This window comes from Hoplias malabaricus, chromosome X2 (genome assembly GCF_029633855.1).
Source record: "Hoplias malabaricus isolate fHopMal1 chromosome X2, fHopMal1.hap1, whole genome shotgun sequence".
Taxonomy (NCBI): Eukaryota; Metazoa; Chordata; class Actinopteri; order Characiformes; family Erythrinidae; genus Hoplias; species Hoplias malabaricus.
Genome location: NC_089819.1, coordinates 51,119,091 through 51,136,961, shown reverse-complemented (window position 1 = coordinate 51,136,961; position 17,871 = coordinate 51,119,091). Strand labels below are relative to the sequence as shown.

General features: G+C 42.1%; 1 protein-coding gene across 1 annotated transcript; it reads right to left on the bottom strand.

Annotated features, from left to right (window-relative positions):
• Positions 1-780: 780 nt before the first annotated feature.
• LOC136676716 (methylthioribulose-1-phosphate dehydratase-like) lies at positions 781-12,380 on the bottom strand. The gene is made up of 7 exons (XM_066653901.1): positions 12,261-12,380; positions 6,799-6,899; positions 6,656-6,704; positions 6,311-6,428; positions 6,088-6,223; positions 5,166-5,333; positions 781-2,962 (listed from the first exon to the last, which is right to left on the bottom strand). Exons 1-7 carry the CDS (start codon positions 12,294-12,296, stop codon positions 2,863-2,865), a joined length of 708 nt encoding a protein of 235 aa, XP_066509998.1. The 5' UTR covers positions 12,297-12,380; the 3' UTR covers positions 781-2,862.
• Between the last annotated feature and the right edge of the window lie 5,491 nt (positions 12,381-17,871).

Here is a 17,871-nt window from a genome sequence, read left to right as displayed (position 1 = left end):
CTCTCTGTGTCTGCGTGGGTTTCCTCCGGGTGACTGTCTGTGAGGAGTGTGGTGTGTTCTCCCTGTATCTGCGTGGGTTTCCTCCGGGTGACTGTCTGTGAGGAGTGTGGTGTGTTCTCTCTGTGTCTGCGTGGGTGTCCTCCGGGTGACTGTCTGTGAGGAGTGTGGTGTGTTCTCTCTGTGTCTGCGTGGGTTTCCTCCGGGTGCTCCGGTTTCCTCCCACAGACCAAAAACACACATTGCAGGTGGATTGGCGACTCAAAAGTGTCCGTAGATGTGAGTGTGTGAGTGAATGTGTGTGACTGTGTTGCCCTGTGAAGGACTGGCACCCCCTCCAGGGTGTTTTCCTGCCTTGCGCCCCCACCGCGACCCTGAATTGGATAAGCGGTTACAGATAATGGATGGATGGATGGATGGATGAATGAAAGTGCAGTTAGTTACACAGTCACTGCTTCATTTCACATCGTCGTCACACTTCCAACTTATGTTTATACTGGGATCACCACCATAAAGAATACTGAGGTTTGGAAAGCTGGCTCCTAAGAATCATTTTGGCTAGTGTCTTGGCTGATTCAAGATGGAGTTCGCATCAGGGTCTGTTGGTGTTTCTCAAACTGAGTGGCAGTGGCAGTGAAACAGGCCTCAGAATAAAATAAAAAGAAGAAATAAAGATTTTAGTACTCCTCCAGGGTCAACAGAACCCACTCATATTTTTTTGCAAATGAAGCAAGAACAGTTCAATAAAGTTCAAACTAACAAGGGCTCACCAATCATGTATTTATTTTTAATTTATTTATTTCCAGTCAAGCAGCCAGGGTGTTACTCATTCATATATTTCTTATATAAAGAGTTGTAAAATATATGTACATAGGAAAGGTGAAAGCCAAAGGAAAAAAATGAAAACATTTGAAAAACTGCAGATTCCAAAAATATTATTTAAAAGAGTAAATAAAAATGTAACAACTGCACGAGGCCAGACATGCATTAAAACTGTCATCATCAAACACCACAACTCTTGACCACAATTCTTCTTCCCAGCAAGGAACAAAACGTAGTAACTTGTAGTTAACAGCTCTTAATTTCAAATGAAATAAATGAGGGGTGGGCAGCAGGTAGTGTCGCAGTCACACAGCTCCAGGGACCTGGAGGTTGTGGGTTTGATTCCCGCTCCGGGTGACTGTCTGTGAGGAGTGTGGTGTGTTCTCCTTGTGTCTGCGTGGGTTTCCTCCGGGTGACTGTCTGTGAGGAGTGTGGTGTGTTCTCTCTGTGTCCGTGTGGGTTTCCTCCCACAGTCCAAAAACACACGTTGTTAGGTGGCGACTCAAAGTGTCCGTAGGTATGAGTGTGTGAGAGAATGTGTGTGTGTGTGTCTCTGTGTTGCACTGTAAAGGACTGGTGCCCCCTCCAGGGTGTATTCCCGCCTTGCGCCCAATGATTCCAGGTAGGCTCTGGACCTAAACTGGATAAGCGCTTAAGGTTTAAGCCGCTTGGACTGCACAAAAATGGCAAAATTACATATGTAATGAATGATTATTGCAGTCACTTAGATGTTATATAGATATTAACTGATTTGTAAGAAGCCTGTGACTCCATATAACAGCTCAAAGAGTAACACCTTGAGATTCTTCTACACAGCAGGTCGGGTCAGCACCAGCCTTAGCTTTAAATGCCAACGTCAATCAACAGTCTTCATATCGAGAAAATTTCAAATGAACAAGAGTGGAATAAACACCTCCAGTGAGAACTGGCTGTGATACGCTTGCCGTTGCTCAGCAGGTATGACTTCAGCAGAGGAGGTGTTCTCACGAAGGGAATGATGAGAGCAGTCACAGAGGGGTTGAATCAGCCAAGCCCAGCCCTACAGCCTCCAGCAGACGTGGGCAGCCTGCGAGTTATGGCACCTCTGGGAATAATGTTCATTCAAATAGATGAGGGAGCAGTGGCAGTGAAAACTGGAAGGCAATAGAACAGAGGCAGGCTCCACAGAGCCTCTCACCATCAAATCCATCACAAAAAGAGCCTTTCCTTTACTCGCTGTACACCCCCACCCCCACGCCATCTATCAAGATTTCAACAAAATCCCAAATAGTTAAGATGCAGCCTTATTAAACCTGGATAATATGAATGTTCTCTTGCAGCATTTTCAATTCTCTTAAGGTGACACCACGAGGTTTAGAACAGGACTGCCACCTTGTGGTTAAAGCGATCGCTCTCTGTTCTCCCGTACGGCAAACAGCAGCCACATTCATAAAAATCAACAGCTAAAAGCACAGTCGGTAGAACACGTCGACCGTTCGTGATGAAAACCAGCCGAAAAAAATGAAGATCAACAAACTGTACCCGAGCAGAGTTTAAAAGCCCTGGAGCGAAAAAATGACTTTTCAATAGGTCTTCAAATGCAAGAATAAGCAGCCTTGTAGTGAGTCAGCATTAATAGCTGCTTAAAAATGTGCTTATTTCAGGAAGCCATCCATTGAGAGAATTAAAAGCTCCAGTAGTGTAAAAGGCTTCTCGGAGAAGGAGATATGCAATTTCATGCTTGGAAAACCACTTGTCGCCATTTCCTTTAATGACGGGGAGTGAATTTCCAAATTACACAGTATCTGTTACTTGACCTAAGCACCAGCTGATAAACATTCTGACAAAAAACATACCATAATTATTGACTGTCAAACGGAAATGCAAAAAAATAAAAACAAGATCTGGTATCTTTTCTTGCTCCTGAATTGTTATTATTCTTGATTTAAATGATGACGTTCACCTCTCTTAAAGACAAGAGGCACCCAGGGGTCAAGTATCGGAGGTGCATTGTCTACTTATGTAAAGGCTGATGTCATTCTGACGTCGGTGATGGACGACACGTCAAACAATGCCTTTGGCTTCTGTTGGCCGCGCAGAAGGATCTAAGCCGCACTGCTTCATCTGAACAGCAACGTCAAACAGGTAGTCGTAACATTCACACCTGGGATAAAAAAAAAACAGCACAAACAAGAGGATAAGTGAAGTATTTCTATGAATGAATTCAATTACCAAAGTGTAATGCAGCCGTCAACATGACTGCACTTCACTGACATGTCTATGGTGGAACATTTCTCTGTCTAATGTTCTGTATCCCATCCATGAAAAGCAGCTCATGAATCACGGTCCATGATTGTTCTATTGACACTGGAACAATAGGTACATGATTGAGCACGTTGCATAAATGATTCATGTTTTTTTTTTAAAAGCATGACTTGGTGTAATTTACTTCTGTAACTTAGTGCAGACAAAGTAATTATCCTCTCAGCTCAAAAACTAAGTACATCACCACGGGAGCCTCTGATTGCAGGCAACTACTTTCTGTTCAGTGGCTGGAAAACTTAACAATTTTCAGTTACAAACTCGGAAACTGATGTAGAATTAATAACGTGTGTGTAACTCTCAGACCCAGCGGAATCAGTCGTGACATCAGTCTTGACATTTAAGCCACGCCCACTCGCTGTTCTGTGATGGTCCTGAACACTGAAGAGTGAATGTACCAATGTGAGTAGAGCAACAGATGGACCACAGACTGTGTTTATGGAACTACAAAGTTCACCGAACGGAACATGGAGCCGAACACAAAAACATGGAGGTGGTTTTAAGTTATGGCTGAATGGGTTAAATTAGTGTTCTCCCTGTGTCTGCGTGGGTTTCCTCCGGGTGCTCCGGTTTCCTCCCAAAGTCCAAAAACACACGTTGGTAGGTGGATTGGCGACTCAAAAGTGTCCGTAGGTGTGAGTGAATGTGTGTGCGTCTGTGTTGCCCTGTGAAGGACTGGCGCCCCCTCCAGGGTGTGTTCCCGCCTTGCGCCCAATGATTCCAGGTAGGCTCTGGACGCACCGCGACCCTGAATTGGATAAGGGTTACAGATAATGAATGAATGAATGGGTTAAATTAACTATAATATTGATATTTCTAATGATCCTAACTACCTACTTGTCCTCATCGCTAAGAAATAAGAGATAACACTCTGAAGAAGACTTTAGAAAAGGCACGTTTAGCTCAAAAACATAATCACACACCTGCAACCATGTTTACTCCCTGCAATGATGTTCTAACTTTGATTAAATGTGATGTTCCATTTCAGCCCAGTTCCTTTAGGTCCAGCGTCATCAGAACTGACCTAAAGCTTCCAGGAAATTAAGTTCCAAGTCTAAAAACTTGGAAGGGTTTGCACCATTTCTTTGGATTTGTGCTTTCTATGAAAAACACTTGTGGTAAATGTATATTACTCCTCCTAAATACACCTAGAAGTAACTGCAGTAACCCAGCAGTAATGCTCTAATTATACCTGTAAGTGGATAGAACTGGGGAAAGGGGCAATTACTTTTTCCCAGTCCTGCTGTTCGCTCAATTAATTACACTGAACCCAAATAATCAGAAGCAAGCCTTTCGCTTCTTAGAATTACACCGGAGGAATTCAAGATAAACTATACGCAGAAAACCAAGCAGCTCTGTTCCTCAATTTACCTTAAACTGACCACTGAAGAACACAGGAAAGGTGGGCTCATGTCTTGAATGAGAGTCTCATGGAGTGCATTCATTCATTATCTGTAACCCTTATCCAGTTCAGGGTCGCGGTGGGTCCAGAGCCTACCTGGAATCATTGGGCGCAATGCGGGAATACACCCTGGAGGGGGCGCCAGTCCTTCACAGGGCAACACACACACACACACATTCACTCACACACACTTTTGAGTCGCCAATCCACCTACTACTTTTTTTTTGGACTGTGGGAGGAAACCGGAGCACCCGGAGGAAACCCACGCAGACACAGAGAGAACACACCACACTCCTCACAGACAGTCACCCAGAGGAAACCCACGCAGACACAGAGAGAACACACCACACTTCTCACAGTCACCCGGAGTGGGAATTGAACCCACAACCTCCAGGCCCCTGGAGCTGTGTGACTGCGACAACTACCTGCTGCGCCACCGTGCCGCCCTCATGGAGTGCAATCTTTATATAAATGATAAATGAACCTAATGAAGTTGTCGGCGATTGTTTTTAAAAAGGTCTTCTCAACAGTTCAGCGAAGTATCTTTGGAATGGTCTGTAATGTTCTGGATGGTAATGTAATCGTGTGATAACTCAACCAGTAGATTACAACAACCAGAGTGATCAGCAGTGTCTGATCTTACATCGTCTTGGCCTTCTCCCAGCTCTCTCCCCAAACATAGACTCCATGTCGTCGGACAAGGACGGCACAGGAATCAGGGTACTCCTCCATGGCTCTGGCCATGCGATCTTTCAGGTCCTTTTCTTCAGGGGTGTTCTCAATAATGGGCACAACAAGGGTGTCATCATACCTTAAGAAATAACACACGTAGAGAAACAAAAATAAGCACACAAAAGACAATAACCTCTTAGACGTTACATTCTACAACTACTTCCACTTACGAGTTCCTCTTAAGTTACACAAGTATGTAACAGTCATTTGGTCTTTGGTGGGATTCAACGGATTGTTCTCAGCTATACATTTGTGGAACAGTCAAAAACAACCTCCAGTGATCAAAGCAATAAAAAGCAATATGGTCCATAGTGCAGTTTTTCTAGCAATAAATGCAATTGCTAAAAACCATGTCCTTCATATTTTATTTACAATGTGTATGTACTACTTAGCAAATGATATACAACTGTGTAATTCACCTTTAAGGGTTTACATCTTGCAGCACAAATTTGATCACTGATGCTTGCAATGGGTTCTGGAGACTTTTTAAACATTACCATAACTAATATTCAAAGCGTCAAGACCAGGGGGACCTATGTTTAAGTAATCTACAAACTGGCAAGCAAATCAGATCATTTGAATTCATTTGCAAGCTAAAGGCTTAAAGCTGTTTTCTACTGCTTGTTCTCATTGATTCAATCAAGGCTCCGGGACATTATTACTTTATTTTTTACGCTCTCTCAGTAACAGCTTTTTGATACACATTCTTTCAGACCCATATTGTCGAGCTGGACAAACATGAGAAGATAAATATGCAAAGGATATAGCCTGCCAAACTCTCACTTTGATGAGACTTATACTGTCCCCAGTGTGAGTGAACAAAGTGTGCCAACCTGTAATTTGAGCTCGAGTTTCCTCTGCGAATCCCTTTGATCATCTCTTGGTGAGTAATGCGAAACTCTTTCCCAGGGAACAGTAAAGTGGCCATCACAGCTGCCTTTGAGTGAGTGTGAATCACCGCTTGGGCTTCTGCAGGTGAGGAAAATCAAATGCTTAATATACACGGTGAGTAAAGCAAAAATACCTTATGAAGGAGTTTCATGAGTACACTCTCACCTCTCATGGTGTAAGCATTCATGAAGAGAGGGGTACACTGGCTTTTCTTTAGCTTCTTCCATGCAGGTGGACAACTAATATCCCTCTCTTCCAAATCACAGACAAACATGTCCTCAGGCTGCCAACAAACAGCCACTGAACACTCATCACCAATATAGAGATATTCTTCATGTCACAAGACCCGTTGCACAAATCCAAACTTTCCGACCCATCCAATAAAAATCACATCTGCCCAGAAAATCCCCACATTTGCATATAATCGTTAGATTAAAGTCTCAGATAACAGATCATATAATGACGACACATTCAGAGTGAAGCAACACCTTAAAACAAACCATCACTTGCCTGCAATCTTTCCTTCTGAACTCCAGATGGGGCAATATAAATGTGGTCTCTGTTAAAAAAAAAAAAAAACCAAAACATCTGACACGATTACTTACTTAAAAATTGTTTAAAAATTAAAAATAAATAAATAAATAAATACTAACCCACGTCTGAGGCTAATTCCACCTCCTGTTCCTGTCACCCAGCCAAGCTGATAGAAGAGTCTGCAGAGCTCTGGGATAAGAACTTCCGGATGCTCCTTATCCTGAAAATCAGGATCATTTTCAGTAAAGAAAGAGGTAATTATATTTACACAGACACAGTGTATTAAAGTAATAAGGTTCCAAAAAGAACAGCAAATATTTCACATAAAAGTGTGAAAATTACAACACAACCTTCCATACAGCGCCCTCCATAATTATTGGCACCCCTGGTTAATAAGTGTTCTTTGGCTTCTAGTAAATTCTTTTATTTTTTTTTTAATAATACAGGACAACAATGCAAAAAAAAAAAGAGAAAAATCTAAGCTTAAATTCAAGTTTTATTAGTGATCCCAACTGCGCCAGCAGCTCTTCGCCAGTTCCTTGCCAGTTTTATTAATTATGTCCACTTCACCACACCACCTGTCCTCCCAAAGCAACGCAAAAAATATCTCTCCATTAACAACTCGGTTACAACTCAAGTAACAACACGGTGGTGCAGCAGGTAGGTGTTGCAGTCACACAGCTCCAGGGGCCTGGAGGTTGTGGGTTCGTTTCCCACTCCAGGTGACTGTCTGTGAGGAGTGTGGTGTGTTCTCCCTGTGTCCGCGTGGGTTTCCTCCGGGTGCTCCGGTTTCCTCCCACAGTCCAAAAACACATGTTGGTAGGTGGATTGGTGACTCAAAAGTGTCCATAGGTGTGAGTGAATGTGTGTGTGTGTGTGTTGCCCTGTGAAGGACTGGCGCCCCCTCCAGGGTGTATTCCTGCCTTGCGCCCAATGATTCCAGGTAGGCTCTGGACCCACCGCGACCCTGAACTGGATAAGCGCTTACAGATAATGAATGAATGGGTTAAATTTATTATAATATTGATATTTCTAATGATCCTAACAACCTACTTGTCCTCATCGCTAAGAAATAAGAGATAACACTCTGAAGAAGTCTTTAAAGCAATCAATAACATGAACAACACATGAACTGCGTTATTGCTAACAAACCGGCGGAGCCTGTGGCCTGAGAATATGTCACAGCCTCAAGATTCATCTGGAGAAGTTGTATTCATAGCTATTTGTTATGTATTCTGATTATTAATAATTATTGTTAAATAATCTGTAGAAGATATCTTGATCTACCTACTAGAAAACACACACACACACGTTCTGGTCATAAAAAATAGAATATCATGATAAAGTTGATTTATTTTGGTAATTCCATTCAATAAGTGAAACGTGTATATTATACTCATTCATTCATTACACACAGACTGATATATTTCAACCCCAAATTCAGTTTCTCAGAAAATTAGAATTATTACTTAAGAGTAGGGTGACCAGATCTGAGATAGTGTTTTTGGTGGACGACTACTGACGTGCAGACTGACCAATTAAATGTTTACAGAGAACGTTATCGACTAATAACGGTAGCTCTACAGTCAGACCGTCCAATCAGAAGATTTTAGGCTACTTCACCACGCCCCCTTCTCACTCAAGTGAACCAATCGGAGTAGGGGAGGGCGGGACTAGTTTGTGAACAAAACGCTTCTCGAAATTCTATGTAAGCTCTAGAAAAACAAAATCCCGGACGTTTGTGAAATTCTGCCCAGACATTTTTTTAAGTCTAAAAAAAGAGGACGTCTGGTCACCCTACTTAAGACCAATACAAAAAATGGATTTTTAGAAATGCTGGCCGACTGAAAAGTATGAATATGAAAAGTATCAGCATGTACAGCACTCAATACTTAGTTGAGGCTCCTTTTGCCTGAATTACTGCAGCAATGCGGCGTTGCATGGGGTCGATCAGTCGGTGGCACTGCTCAGGTGTTATATGAGAGCCCAGGTTGCTCTGATAGTGGCCTTCAGCTCTTTTGCATTGTTGGGTCTGGCGTATTGCAACTTCTGCTTTACAATACCCCATAGATGTTCTATGGGGTTAAGGTCAGGTGAGTTTGCTGGCCAATTAAGAACAGGGATACCATGGTCCTTAAACCAGGTACTGGTAGCTTTGGTACTGTGTGCAGGTGCCACGTCCTGTTGGAAAATGAAATCTGCATCTCCATAAAGTTGGTCAGCAGCAGCAAGCATGAAATGCTCTTAAACTTCCAGGCAGTGGACCAACACCAGCAGTGGACCAACACCCCAAACCATCACTGACTGTGGAAACTTTACACTGGACCTCAAGCAACATGGATTCTGCACCTCTCCTCTCTTCCTCCAGACTCTCGGACCTTGATTTCCAAAGGAAATGCAAAATGTACTTTCATCAGAGAACAGAACGTTGCACCACTCAGCAGCAGTTCAGTTATTTTTGTCTGTAGCCCAGGGGTGAGACGCTTCTGACGCTGCCTCTTGTTCAAGAGTGGCTTGACACAAAGAATGCGACAGCTGAAACCAATGTGTTGCATGCGTCTGTGGGGTTTTCATTAGTTGTCAGCTATAAATGTGTGTAATAAATGAGTATAATACACAAGTTTCACTTTTTGAATGAAATTACTGAAATATATAAGCTTTTTCATGATATTCTAATTTTATGAACAGCACCTGTGTGTGTGTGTGTATATAGATATATACCAAAAGACAATTATACCAAAACCTTATCAAAAGCTAAATGAAAGAGATGGGGTTGTTTTTAAAAGTCCCTAAATCACTTGGTGATCTTAGATCCTCTGGAAGTTTGTATTATAGGGTCTGGCATTTCTCCGCATTTCAGCCATGACTAGCATTAGATCTGACACCGATCTGCAAATGAAAAACGCGCTGGCCGAATCCAAGATGAGCGTTTGACCAAACTACATGCTTGTGAAAGAAGTGGCGTCTACAGTGTTGTATTTGTCAGTAATGCCTTCCTAATGTCCCTGCCTGGGCAGGCTGACGCACAGATAGGAGCCTAACCAACCTTCACAGGAACTATGTAAAATATTTATGGCTCCTAAGTTATTTCAGGACAACTGTGGGAAATGTAAGGCTCTGGAATTCGATCCAGTGCAAATAATTATTATTTTGGGGTCATTGTGTTTAAATAACAGCTATGAGCTTCTAGTGCTCAGCTGAAAAGATGGTGATGCATAACGTTTACTTCAACGCTTCCGCACACTCATAATTCATATGTACACAGTGTGATAAACACTGGACTGATATCTTTTGTCTTTATGCACTAATTAAGGTAATTTTATTTCATGTGCGGTGGCTGCAGTCATTAGTAACAGGACACACACTTTAAAAGAGTTTTGGCTGCTATGGAGCCCCCAGTGAATTAATTATCTTCTTTCATGCGCACTAACTACTAATTCGTTCACTTGAATTAATTAAAAAGTTGACCATGAATTTAAAAACTTTCACTCTAATACTTTTGATTAGTTTTGTTTTTTTACCCATGGCTCCATATAAAATAATAATAGTATGTCAGAACTGTAGAAAAGGGAAAAATGACAGATGCTGTAAATGCTTATTCTACCTGATCTAATCATATGTTATTATCCATGTCCCAACTTATGTGCTTTGTTAATTAGTTCCAATAATGTTTTTTTAATATCACAAAACAGTACTAAAATATTGTTAAAAAGGTCAATCATAAACACACTATAAATCAACTTTTTGCACGATCAGCCAATGAATAATAAATTAGAATCTAGAACAAATTCACATAACTTAGTTTATCTGCCTTAATGACAGCTGTTGTTAACTGTATCTTATCTGAATTTAAATGAAATCTTAGATGTATTTAGAACTTGTGGGTTTATTTGTTGCAAAGTAAATAACCTTCATTATTTAAAATAAGAAGAAAAGGAACGAGTTTGATCTAAGCAAGGACTCTTGATTTAAGGTTTAACCAACAACAAATAGGCCTCTGTGTGACGTCATATTTATACCCCAGGGAAACAGGAAGTGTTGAATTACTAATTAAAGGTTCCTAGATACTGTTTTCCACTTTATACACTACAGTAGAAATGATATAAATGGTTCAAATATATTTATTTCCAAGAAATTAAGGGTGCCAATAATTGTGGAACAGGTCATTTTATGGGAAATAGTCAGAATTCTTTCTTTTTTTAACTTGAGTGAAGTCTGCTTTTTTTATATTTTTTTCAGAGTGAGATTATGCTTCTGCAATAACAGAAATTAAACAAAAATAAACAAAAATTAATTTATTTTTAAGGCTTTTAACTAGGGGTCCCAATAATCATGGAGGACGCTGTATTTAATGACAGTATAATACTTGTTTAACATGTTAAATATGATACATGCCGGGCCAAAAAATAGAATTAGAAAAATAGAATAGAAAAGAGAATTAAACAAGAAATTAATCAGAAAAACAAATAAAACATACCCCACAGTAGGACACAGTAATATTGTACATACGGAACGTATGTGTATTCAAATGTGCCTTCAAGACTTATAACGATACATTTAAATGAGCTCTATCCTTACCCAGTAAACAAGGAACGTCCCTGGACGTTCAAAATAGGTCTAAAAGTAGTCTGTCCGTCAAGGACATATTTTAAACGTCAATGGACGTCCAAAATCCATCTTAATAAGTTAGTTAAGTGGTGACCAACCGATAACGTCAGTGGACGTCCAAAATGCGTTTTATACAAGTAATTTATTTCGGGACCAATTAATAACGTCAATGGACGTCCAAAATACGTCCAATAGTCGTCTTTTCAATGTCTGTGTTTGGACGTCTTTTCAACTTTCATTTTCAACCTTAAGAGAACGTTGATTAGACGGCAGTCATTACGTTATTTCAACGTTGAATCAACGGCTAAATGTTTACTGGATATTGTTTGCACTTTACTCTTCCTCATTCATTAACCAATGCACAATATTAACGTTTAAGGATGAAACCAAAGCGCTCACAAAGGCTTCATTTTTTTCCAGTGTTTTGTGTAATACACATCATTACGTTCACTTTCCAGGAGCACATGGTTTTACTGATCTTTCCCGAGAGAAGATTCACACAAAGAAGCGCAGGATATACACAAAAACTATTGGTAGCTACGAATCGTTTAATTTTTTAAAGTAGTTCACAAAACTGTACCACTGCTTTCTTTCAGTTCTCGTGTATTTGAAAACACAAAAACACGAAAATATGAACAGTATCTTCGTCTACACGCTCAGACTCATAGCGCACGTTTTCTAGTTTTTAGAAGTTAAGATTGACCTAATTCATGTGAAAACAGACAAAATACGATTTTAACTGAGGACAGGACATTTGCGCGATTTAAATATTAAAAAAGTGACCTGGCTTATTTGGAATTTTCCGTTCCACCTTAAATTCAGTAGTAACATTAGAATACTGCTTCGGTATTCGGTAGAAAGCACAGCTTAAGGTGGAACGGATAATTCCTATAAGAAGTCAGCTTCAGCCTTAGAAGAAAATAGCTAAACCACATTTCTGTGTCATTTTAGTTGTTAGCCAATGCTCTCTTACCGGTGCTGTTTTGTCGTTGCAGACCCCGTTAAACATGTTTTTGGGTCTGAAAATGTAATGTACCAAATTAGTGTTCAACACTGCTCTGTAGTCAAAGTAGGCTTAGACCTGACAGAAAGACCTCTGAGCTCTGGCAGCAATATGCCTGAATACAAAAGAGTAAACGAACAGTCCTCTGTCATTACTCAATATAACACTCAATGAATACGGTTAGCGCTTTGTTAGAGTCTCCTTAGTAAACTGATAATATCGGGTTTTCTATTATTTATTACAAATATTACGGGAATATTTATCAAAGCTGTTATATTGTGACAGTGCCTCGCAATACAAATAAACGTTAGATGGCGCTATTGCTCCATATCAGTGCCCATACTAAATTGTCCTTGAAGGGTTTTGTTATTTCTTTCTTTGGTTTACGTTTTTCGAATTTATGACAGTTGTGTTGATTCGTATAAAGTCATGTTGAAGTCTGTCTGTATTGTTGTTGTCACAGGTGCTGATTTAAACAACCTAAATTTACAAAATTAATTTGGGCTGCATTCTACCCAGTAAACATTTAGCCGTTGATTCAACGTTGTAATAACGCAATAACTGCCGTCTAATCAACGTTCTCTTAAGGTTGAAAATGAAAGTTGAAAAGACGTCCAAACACAGACATTGAAAAGACGACTATAGACGTATTTTGGACGTCCATCGACGTTATTAATTGGTCCCGAAGTAAATTACTTGTATAAAACGCGTTTTGGACGTCCACTGACGTTTTTGATTGGTCACCATTTAACTAACTTATCAAGATGGATTTTGGACGTCCATTGACGTTTAAAATATGTCCTTGACGGACAGACTGTTTTTAGACGTATTTTGAACGTCCAGGGACGTTCCTTGTTTACTGGGTAGGTTATAGGAGCCAAATAGGTCTCTACTGGGCCAACCCCAGACTAACCTCGTTCTGACTCTTAAGGCACCACAGTCTGAGAGCCTTGATTGCTCTATTTGCCTTGATTATATGTTGACATTCATTTTGTACAGATCTGAGAAAATGACAGTGATGTTGAAGCGGAGAGCCACAGAGAAACGTGTCGACAGTTAAGCAGCAGCATTTACCACATAAATACAATCTTGTTCTTTTATTTCTGTGAAGTCAGCAAAGAAGGACAGCCTTCGAAAGCCGCAGGTGTGTGGATTTGGTGGAAGGATCGTGGGTAGCGCTAGGTTTTAACTCGTCTGATAAAATACCTGTTAAACTAAACAGATAAACAACATGGTTTCTGTAGAATTAACCTCCAGGTTTTTTCATTGTTCTGGATAATTTTCAATTATAAAGTTCCACAGAAGCAGTCAAATCAGATCCTGTTCTGATTCTGAGATAACCTGTTGGCTCTTACTGACCTACAACCTCAGCTATCTCCAGCAGGAAGTTGACATGTATTGACACAGACTTGTGTGAGGAGTTTTTCACGATCCTGACTCAGCCCGCCAAACGTGACACCACTGAGCTGACTCAAAGGGCCTCAAGGCAGCCTTCCAGACAAAGACAGCTTTCCCATAGACTTCCACCTGCCTGTCTTAACATGATTTTCACACACTGTCGTGCTTACCCCGACCTCATCAATCAATCAGCAGGTCAGACACACACTCACCATGTGCACACAGATCATAGAAACTCATACCCTGTAATTTCTCTCATTGGTCACAGTACAGTGATGCATACTATGTCCAGAGGGCTCCAAAACATATTTAGCCTTGAACAATTTTTTTTTAATTTATTAGTTTCAGCTGCTTGATTCAAAGACTATAATTTTAGCAATGCATTTATTTTTTTAAAAAGGTGGCTCATGATCCAAATAGTGACTAGCTCTGAAAGTTCCGGAAGAACCGCAGTTTCAGCCTTTGAGGTTTCCACATCCATATTTTACAGACTTCTTTCCTTATATGAGGATTATTGCTATAGGAGCCAATTGATTCACTGATTCAAAAAGAGCCCGAAGCTGTAATTAATTATTGTAGTATTTTGGTTTTGGTTTGTTTTGGTTACAGACACTATAGTTAAAAAAAAAAAGATGTTCAGCAGTGGTCTCAGATTCCAGTTGTGTTTCCTAGAGGTGCAACACTTTCTTATCTCTAGAAGGAGAATATTATTCATTCATTCATTATCTGTAACCTCTTATCCAGTTCAGGGTCGCAGTGGGTCCAGAGCCTACGTGGAATCATTGGGCGCAAGGTGGGAATACACCCTGGAGGGGGCGCCAGTCCTTCACAGGGCAACACACACACACACACACACACACACACACATTCACACCTACGGACACTTTTGAGTCACCAATCCAGTTTGAGTCACCCACAGTTTTTGGACTGTGGGAGGAAACCGGAACACCCGGAGGAAACCCACGCAGACACAGGGAGAACACACCACACTCCTCACAGACAGTCACCCAGAGGAAACCCACACAGACACAGGGAGAACACACCACACTCCTCACAGACAGTCACCCGGAGGAAACCCATGCGGACACAGGGAGAACACACCAACTCCTCACAGACAGTCACCCGGAGGAAACCCACGTGGACACGGGGAGAACACACCACACTCCTCACAGACAGTCACCCGGAGCGGGAATCGAACCCACAACCTCCAGGTCCCTGGAGCTGTGTGACTGCGACACCATTTGCTGCGCCACCGTGCCGCCCTAATGCAAAAATTCTACAGTTAATATAGGATTTGGTAGATAACGGTTGACAAACTAAAGGTACATAAGAAGTACTCTTGAGGGTACCACTTTACTGACAGCAAAAGATACCAACACAATGAAAAGTTTTTCTGAGAGCATAGCTGCGGTTGTATACCGTATCATTGTTTTTTGTATCATGGACAGCATCAGTGAGGACGAAGTGCAGGTCAAGTTCAGCTCAGTCATTGTTGACCTACAGAGCAGAAAATCAGAGAACTGAGAAGCTTTTGTCTGAATGTGTGGAGAACCATCCTGGAAGTGGTTCAACTGGTGCAGCCTGTCCTCTTGGACCTGGCCCAAAGGGTTTCCAGTGAAACTAAACTTATATAGCTCTTTCTTTTAGTGATCGCGACAGGAGTGCCAGTGTTCATCTGCTGCCTGAACTCACCATAATGAACACGTATGAGGCTCTGATTTAGTGTGGCCCTCACCAGAGTCTAGTGGTAAGTATCAGATAAGTATCACTATTCTTACATATCTGAGAAGGTTCATTGTCAAACTTGTCATGCCTCCCTGCTCCGCCAGCCTCTTATCACATCCTTTGCCCTTTTCTTATCATCAGATGATTACGTGATTGCTTTCTGTGGCAGCTTTGCTTGTTTAGCATCAATAGCCACACAGACAGAGTTGCAGTTTCTTGGGCTCCAAAGCGAGTTGATGCCTGCCATGAATTTATGATGTAAGATCTTGTGTAAAAATTATAGGTCATTTCAGAGGCTTTTGCTGAGGAAATATGCTGCTGTTAAGGGCACGGAGCTGGCCTTTAAATATTAAATACACACTAATTTACCAATGTAAATGGAGCAGTACGATGACACTACAGGTAGCGTTCTTGAAAAAGAGTGTTTAGAGTGTTCTCCCTGTGTTTGTGTAGGTTTCCTCTGGATGCTTACATTACCTCCCCAATCCAAAAATACATCAGTAGGTAGATTGGAAACTGTCTAAGTGTGCGAGTGACTGGGTGAGTGTGATGGACTGGCGCTCTGTCCACTGTGTTCCTGCCGTGTGCCTTATAGTTCTAAGCAGGTTCTGGGACAAAGTTGATCCTGAACAGGATGAAGCGGTTACAGAAGATGAATGACTGAATGAATAAATATCAGTGTAATTATAATAGAGTATGATTTTAATCATGGGTGGCACGGTGGCGCAGCAGGTAGGTGTCGCAGTCACACAGCTTCAGGGGCCTGGAGGTTGAGGGTTCGTTTCCCGCTCTGGGTGACTGTCTGTGAGGAGTGTGGTGTGTTCTCCCTGTGTCTGCATGGGTTTCCTCCGGGTGACTGTCTGTGAGGAGTTGGTGTGTTCTCCCTGTGTTCCCGTGGGTTTCTTCCGGGTGACTGTCTGTGAGGAGTTGGTGTGTTCTCCCTGTGTCCGTGTGGGTTTCCTCCGGGTGACTGTCTGTGAGGAGTTGGTGTGTTCTCCCTGTGTCCGCGTGGGTTTCCTCCAGGTGACTGTCTGTGAGGAGTGTGGTGTGTTCTCCCTGTGTCCGCGTGGGTTTCCTCCGGGTGACTGTCTGTGAGGAGTTGGTGTGTTCTCCCTGTATCCGCGTGGGTTTCTTCCGGGTGACTGTCTGTGAGGAGTTGGTGTGTTCTTCCTGTGTTTGCGTGGGTTTCCTCCGGGTGACTGTCTGTGAGGAGTTGGTGTGTTCTCCCTGTGTCCGTGTGGGTTTCCTCCGGGTGACTGTCTGTGAGAAGTTGATGTGTTGTCCCTGTGTCCGCGTGGGTTTCCTCCGGGTGACTATCTGTGAGAAGATGGTGTGTTCTCCCTGTGTCCGTGTGGGTTTCCTCCGGGTGACTGTCTGTGAGAAGTTGGTGTGTTCTCCCTGTGTCCGTGTGGGTTTCCTCCAGGTGACTGTCTGTGACGAGTTGGTGTGTTCTCCCTGTGTCTGCGTGGGTTTCCTCCGGGTAACTGTCCGTGAGGAGTTGGTGTGTTCTCCCTGTGTCCGTGTGGGTTTCCTCCAGGTGACTGTCTGTGAGGAGTTGGCGTGTTGTCCCTGTGTCTGTGTGGGTTTCCTCCAGGTGACTGTCTGTGAGGAGTGTGGTGTGTTCTCCCTGTGTCCGCGTGGGTTTCCTCCGGATGACTGTCTGTGAGGAGTTGGTGTGTTCTCCCTGTGTCTTCCTCCGGTTGGTAGGTGGATTGGCGACTCAAAAGTGTCCGTAGGTGTGAATGTGTGTGTGAGTGTCTGTGTTGCCCTGTGAAGGACTGGCGCCCCCCTCCAGGGTGTATTCCCGCCTTGCACCCTATGATTCCAGGTAGGCTCTGGACCCACCGCGACCCTGAACTGGATAAGGGTTACAGATAAGGAATGAATGATTGATTTAAATCATTCCTCCCAACTGTATGCATAGCTGATTACTTCGCTTTAGCTCATTCCTCAATGGTCAGCTGTTGACTGCTGCTACACTGATATGGTATTGCCATGGTACTGTGTGTGTGTGTGTGTGTGTGTGTGTGTGTGTGTGTGTGTGTGTGTGTGTGTGTGTGTGTGGTGCTGGTATGAGTGAACTAGGCAGAGGTCTTCAGATTAGTGAAACTAATCTTCAGTGAAAGTCTAGTAGATAGATAACATAAACATTAACAGAGGAATTCCAGTCTACTAGCTGGAACTACAAGATGAGTTTACTATACAGTTCACACACACACACACACACACACACACACATATATATATATATATACACACACATACACACACACAAACAAACAAACATACACTTTGACATGACCACAGCAATCCAGTGTGGTTTGAAACGTGAGTGTGAGCAAATCAAATCTTAAAATCTACGTTCGTGTGGTAAATCTCACACAATCCTCCAGCAGAAGTGTGCTTCACCACTGTAATTAAGTGAGTTTAGAGCAGATGGCTTTTAAGCCATGTCATA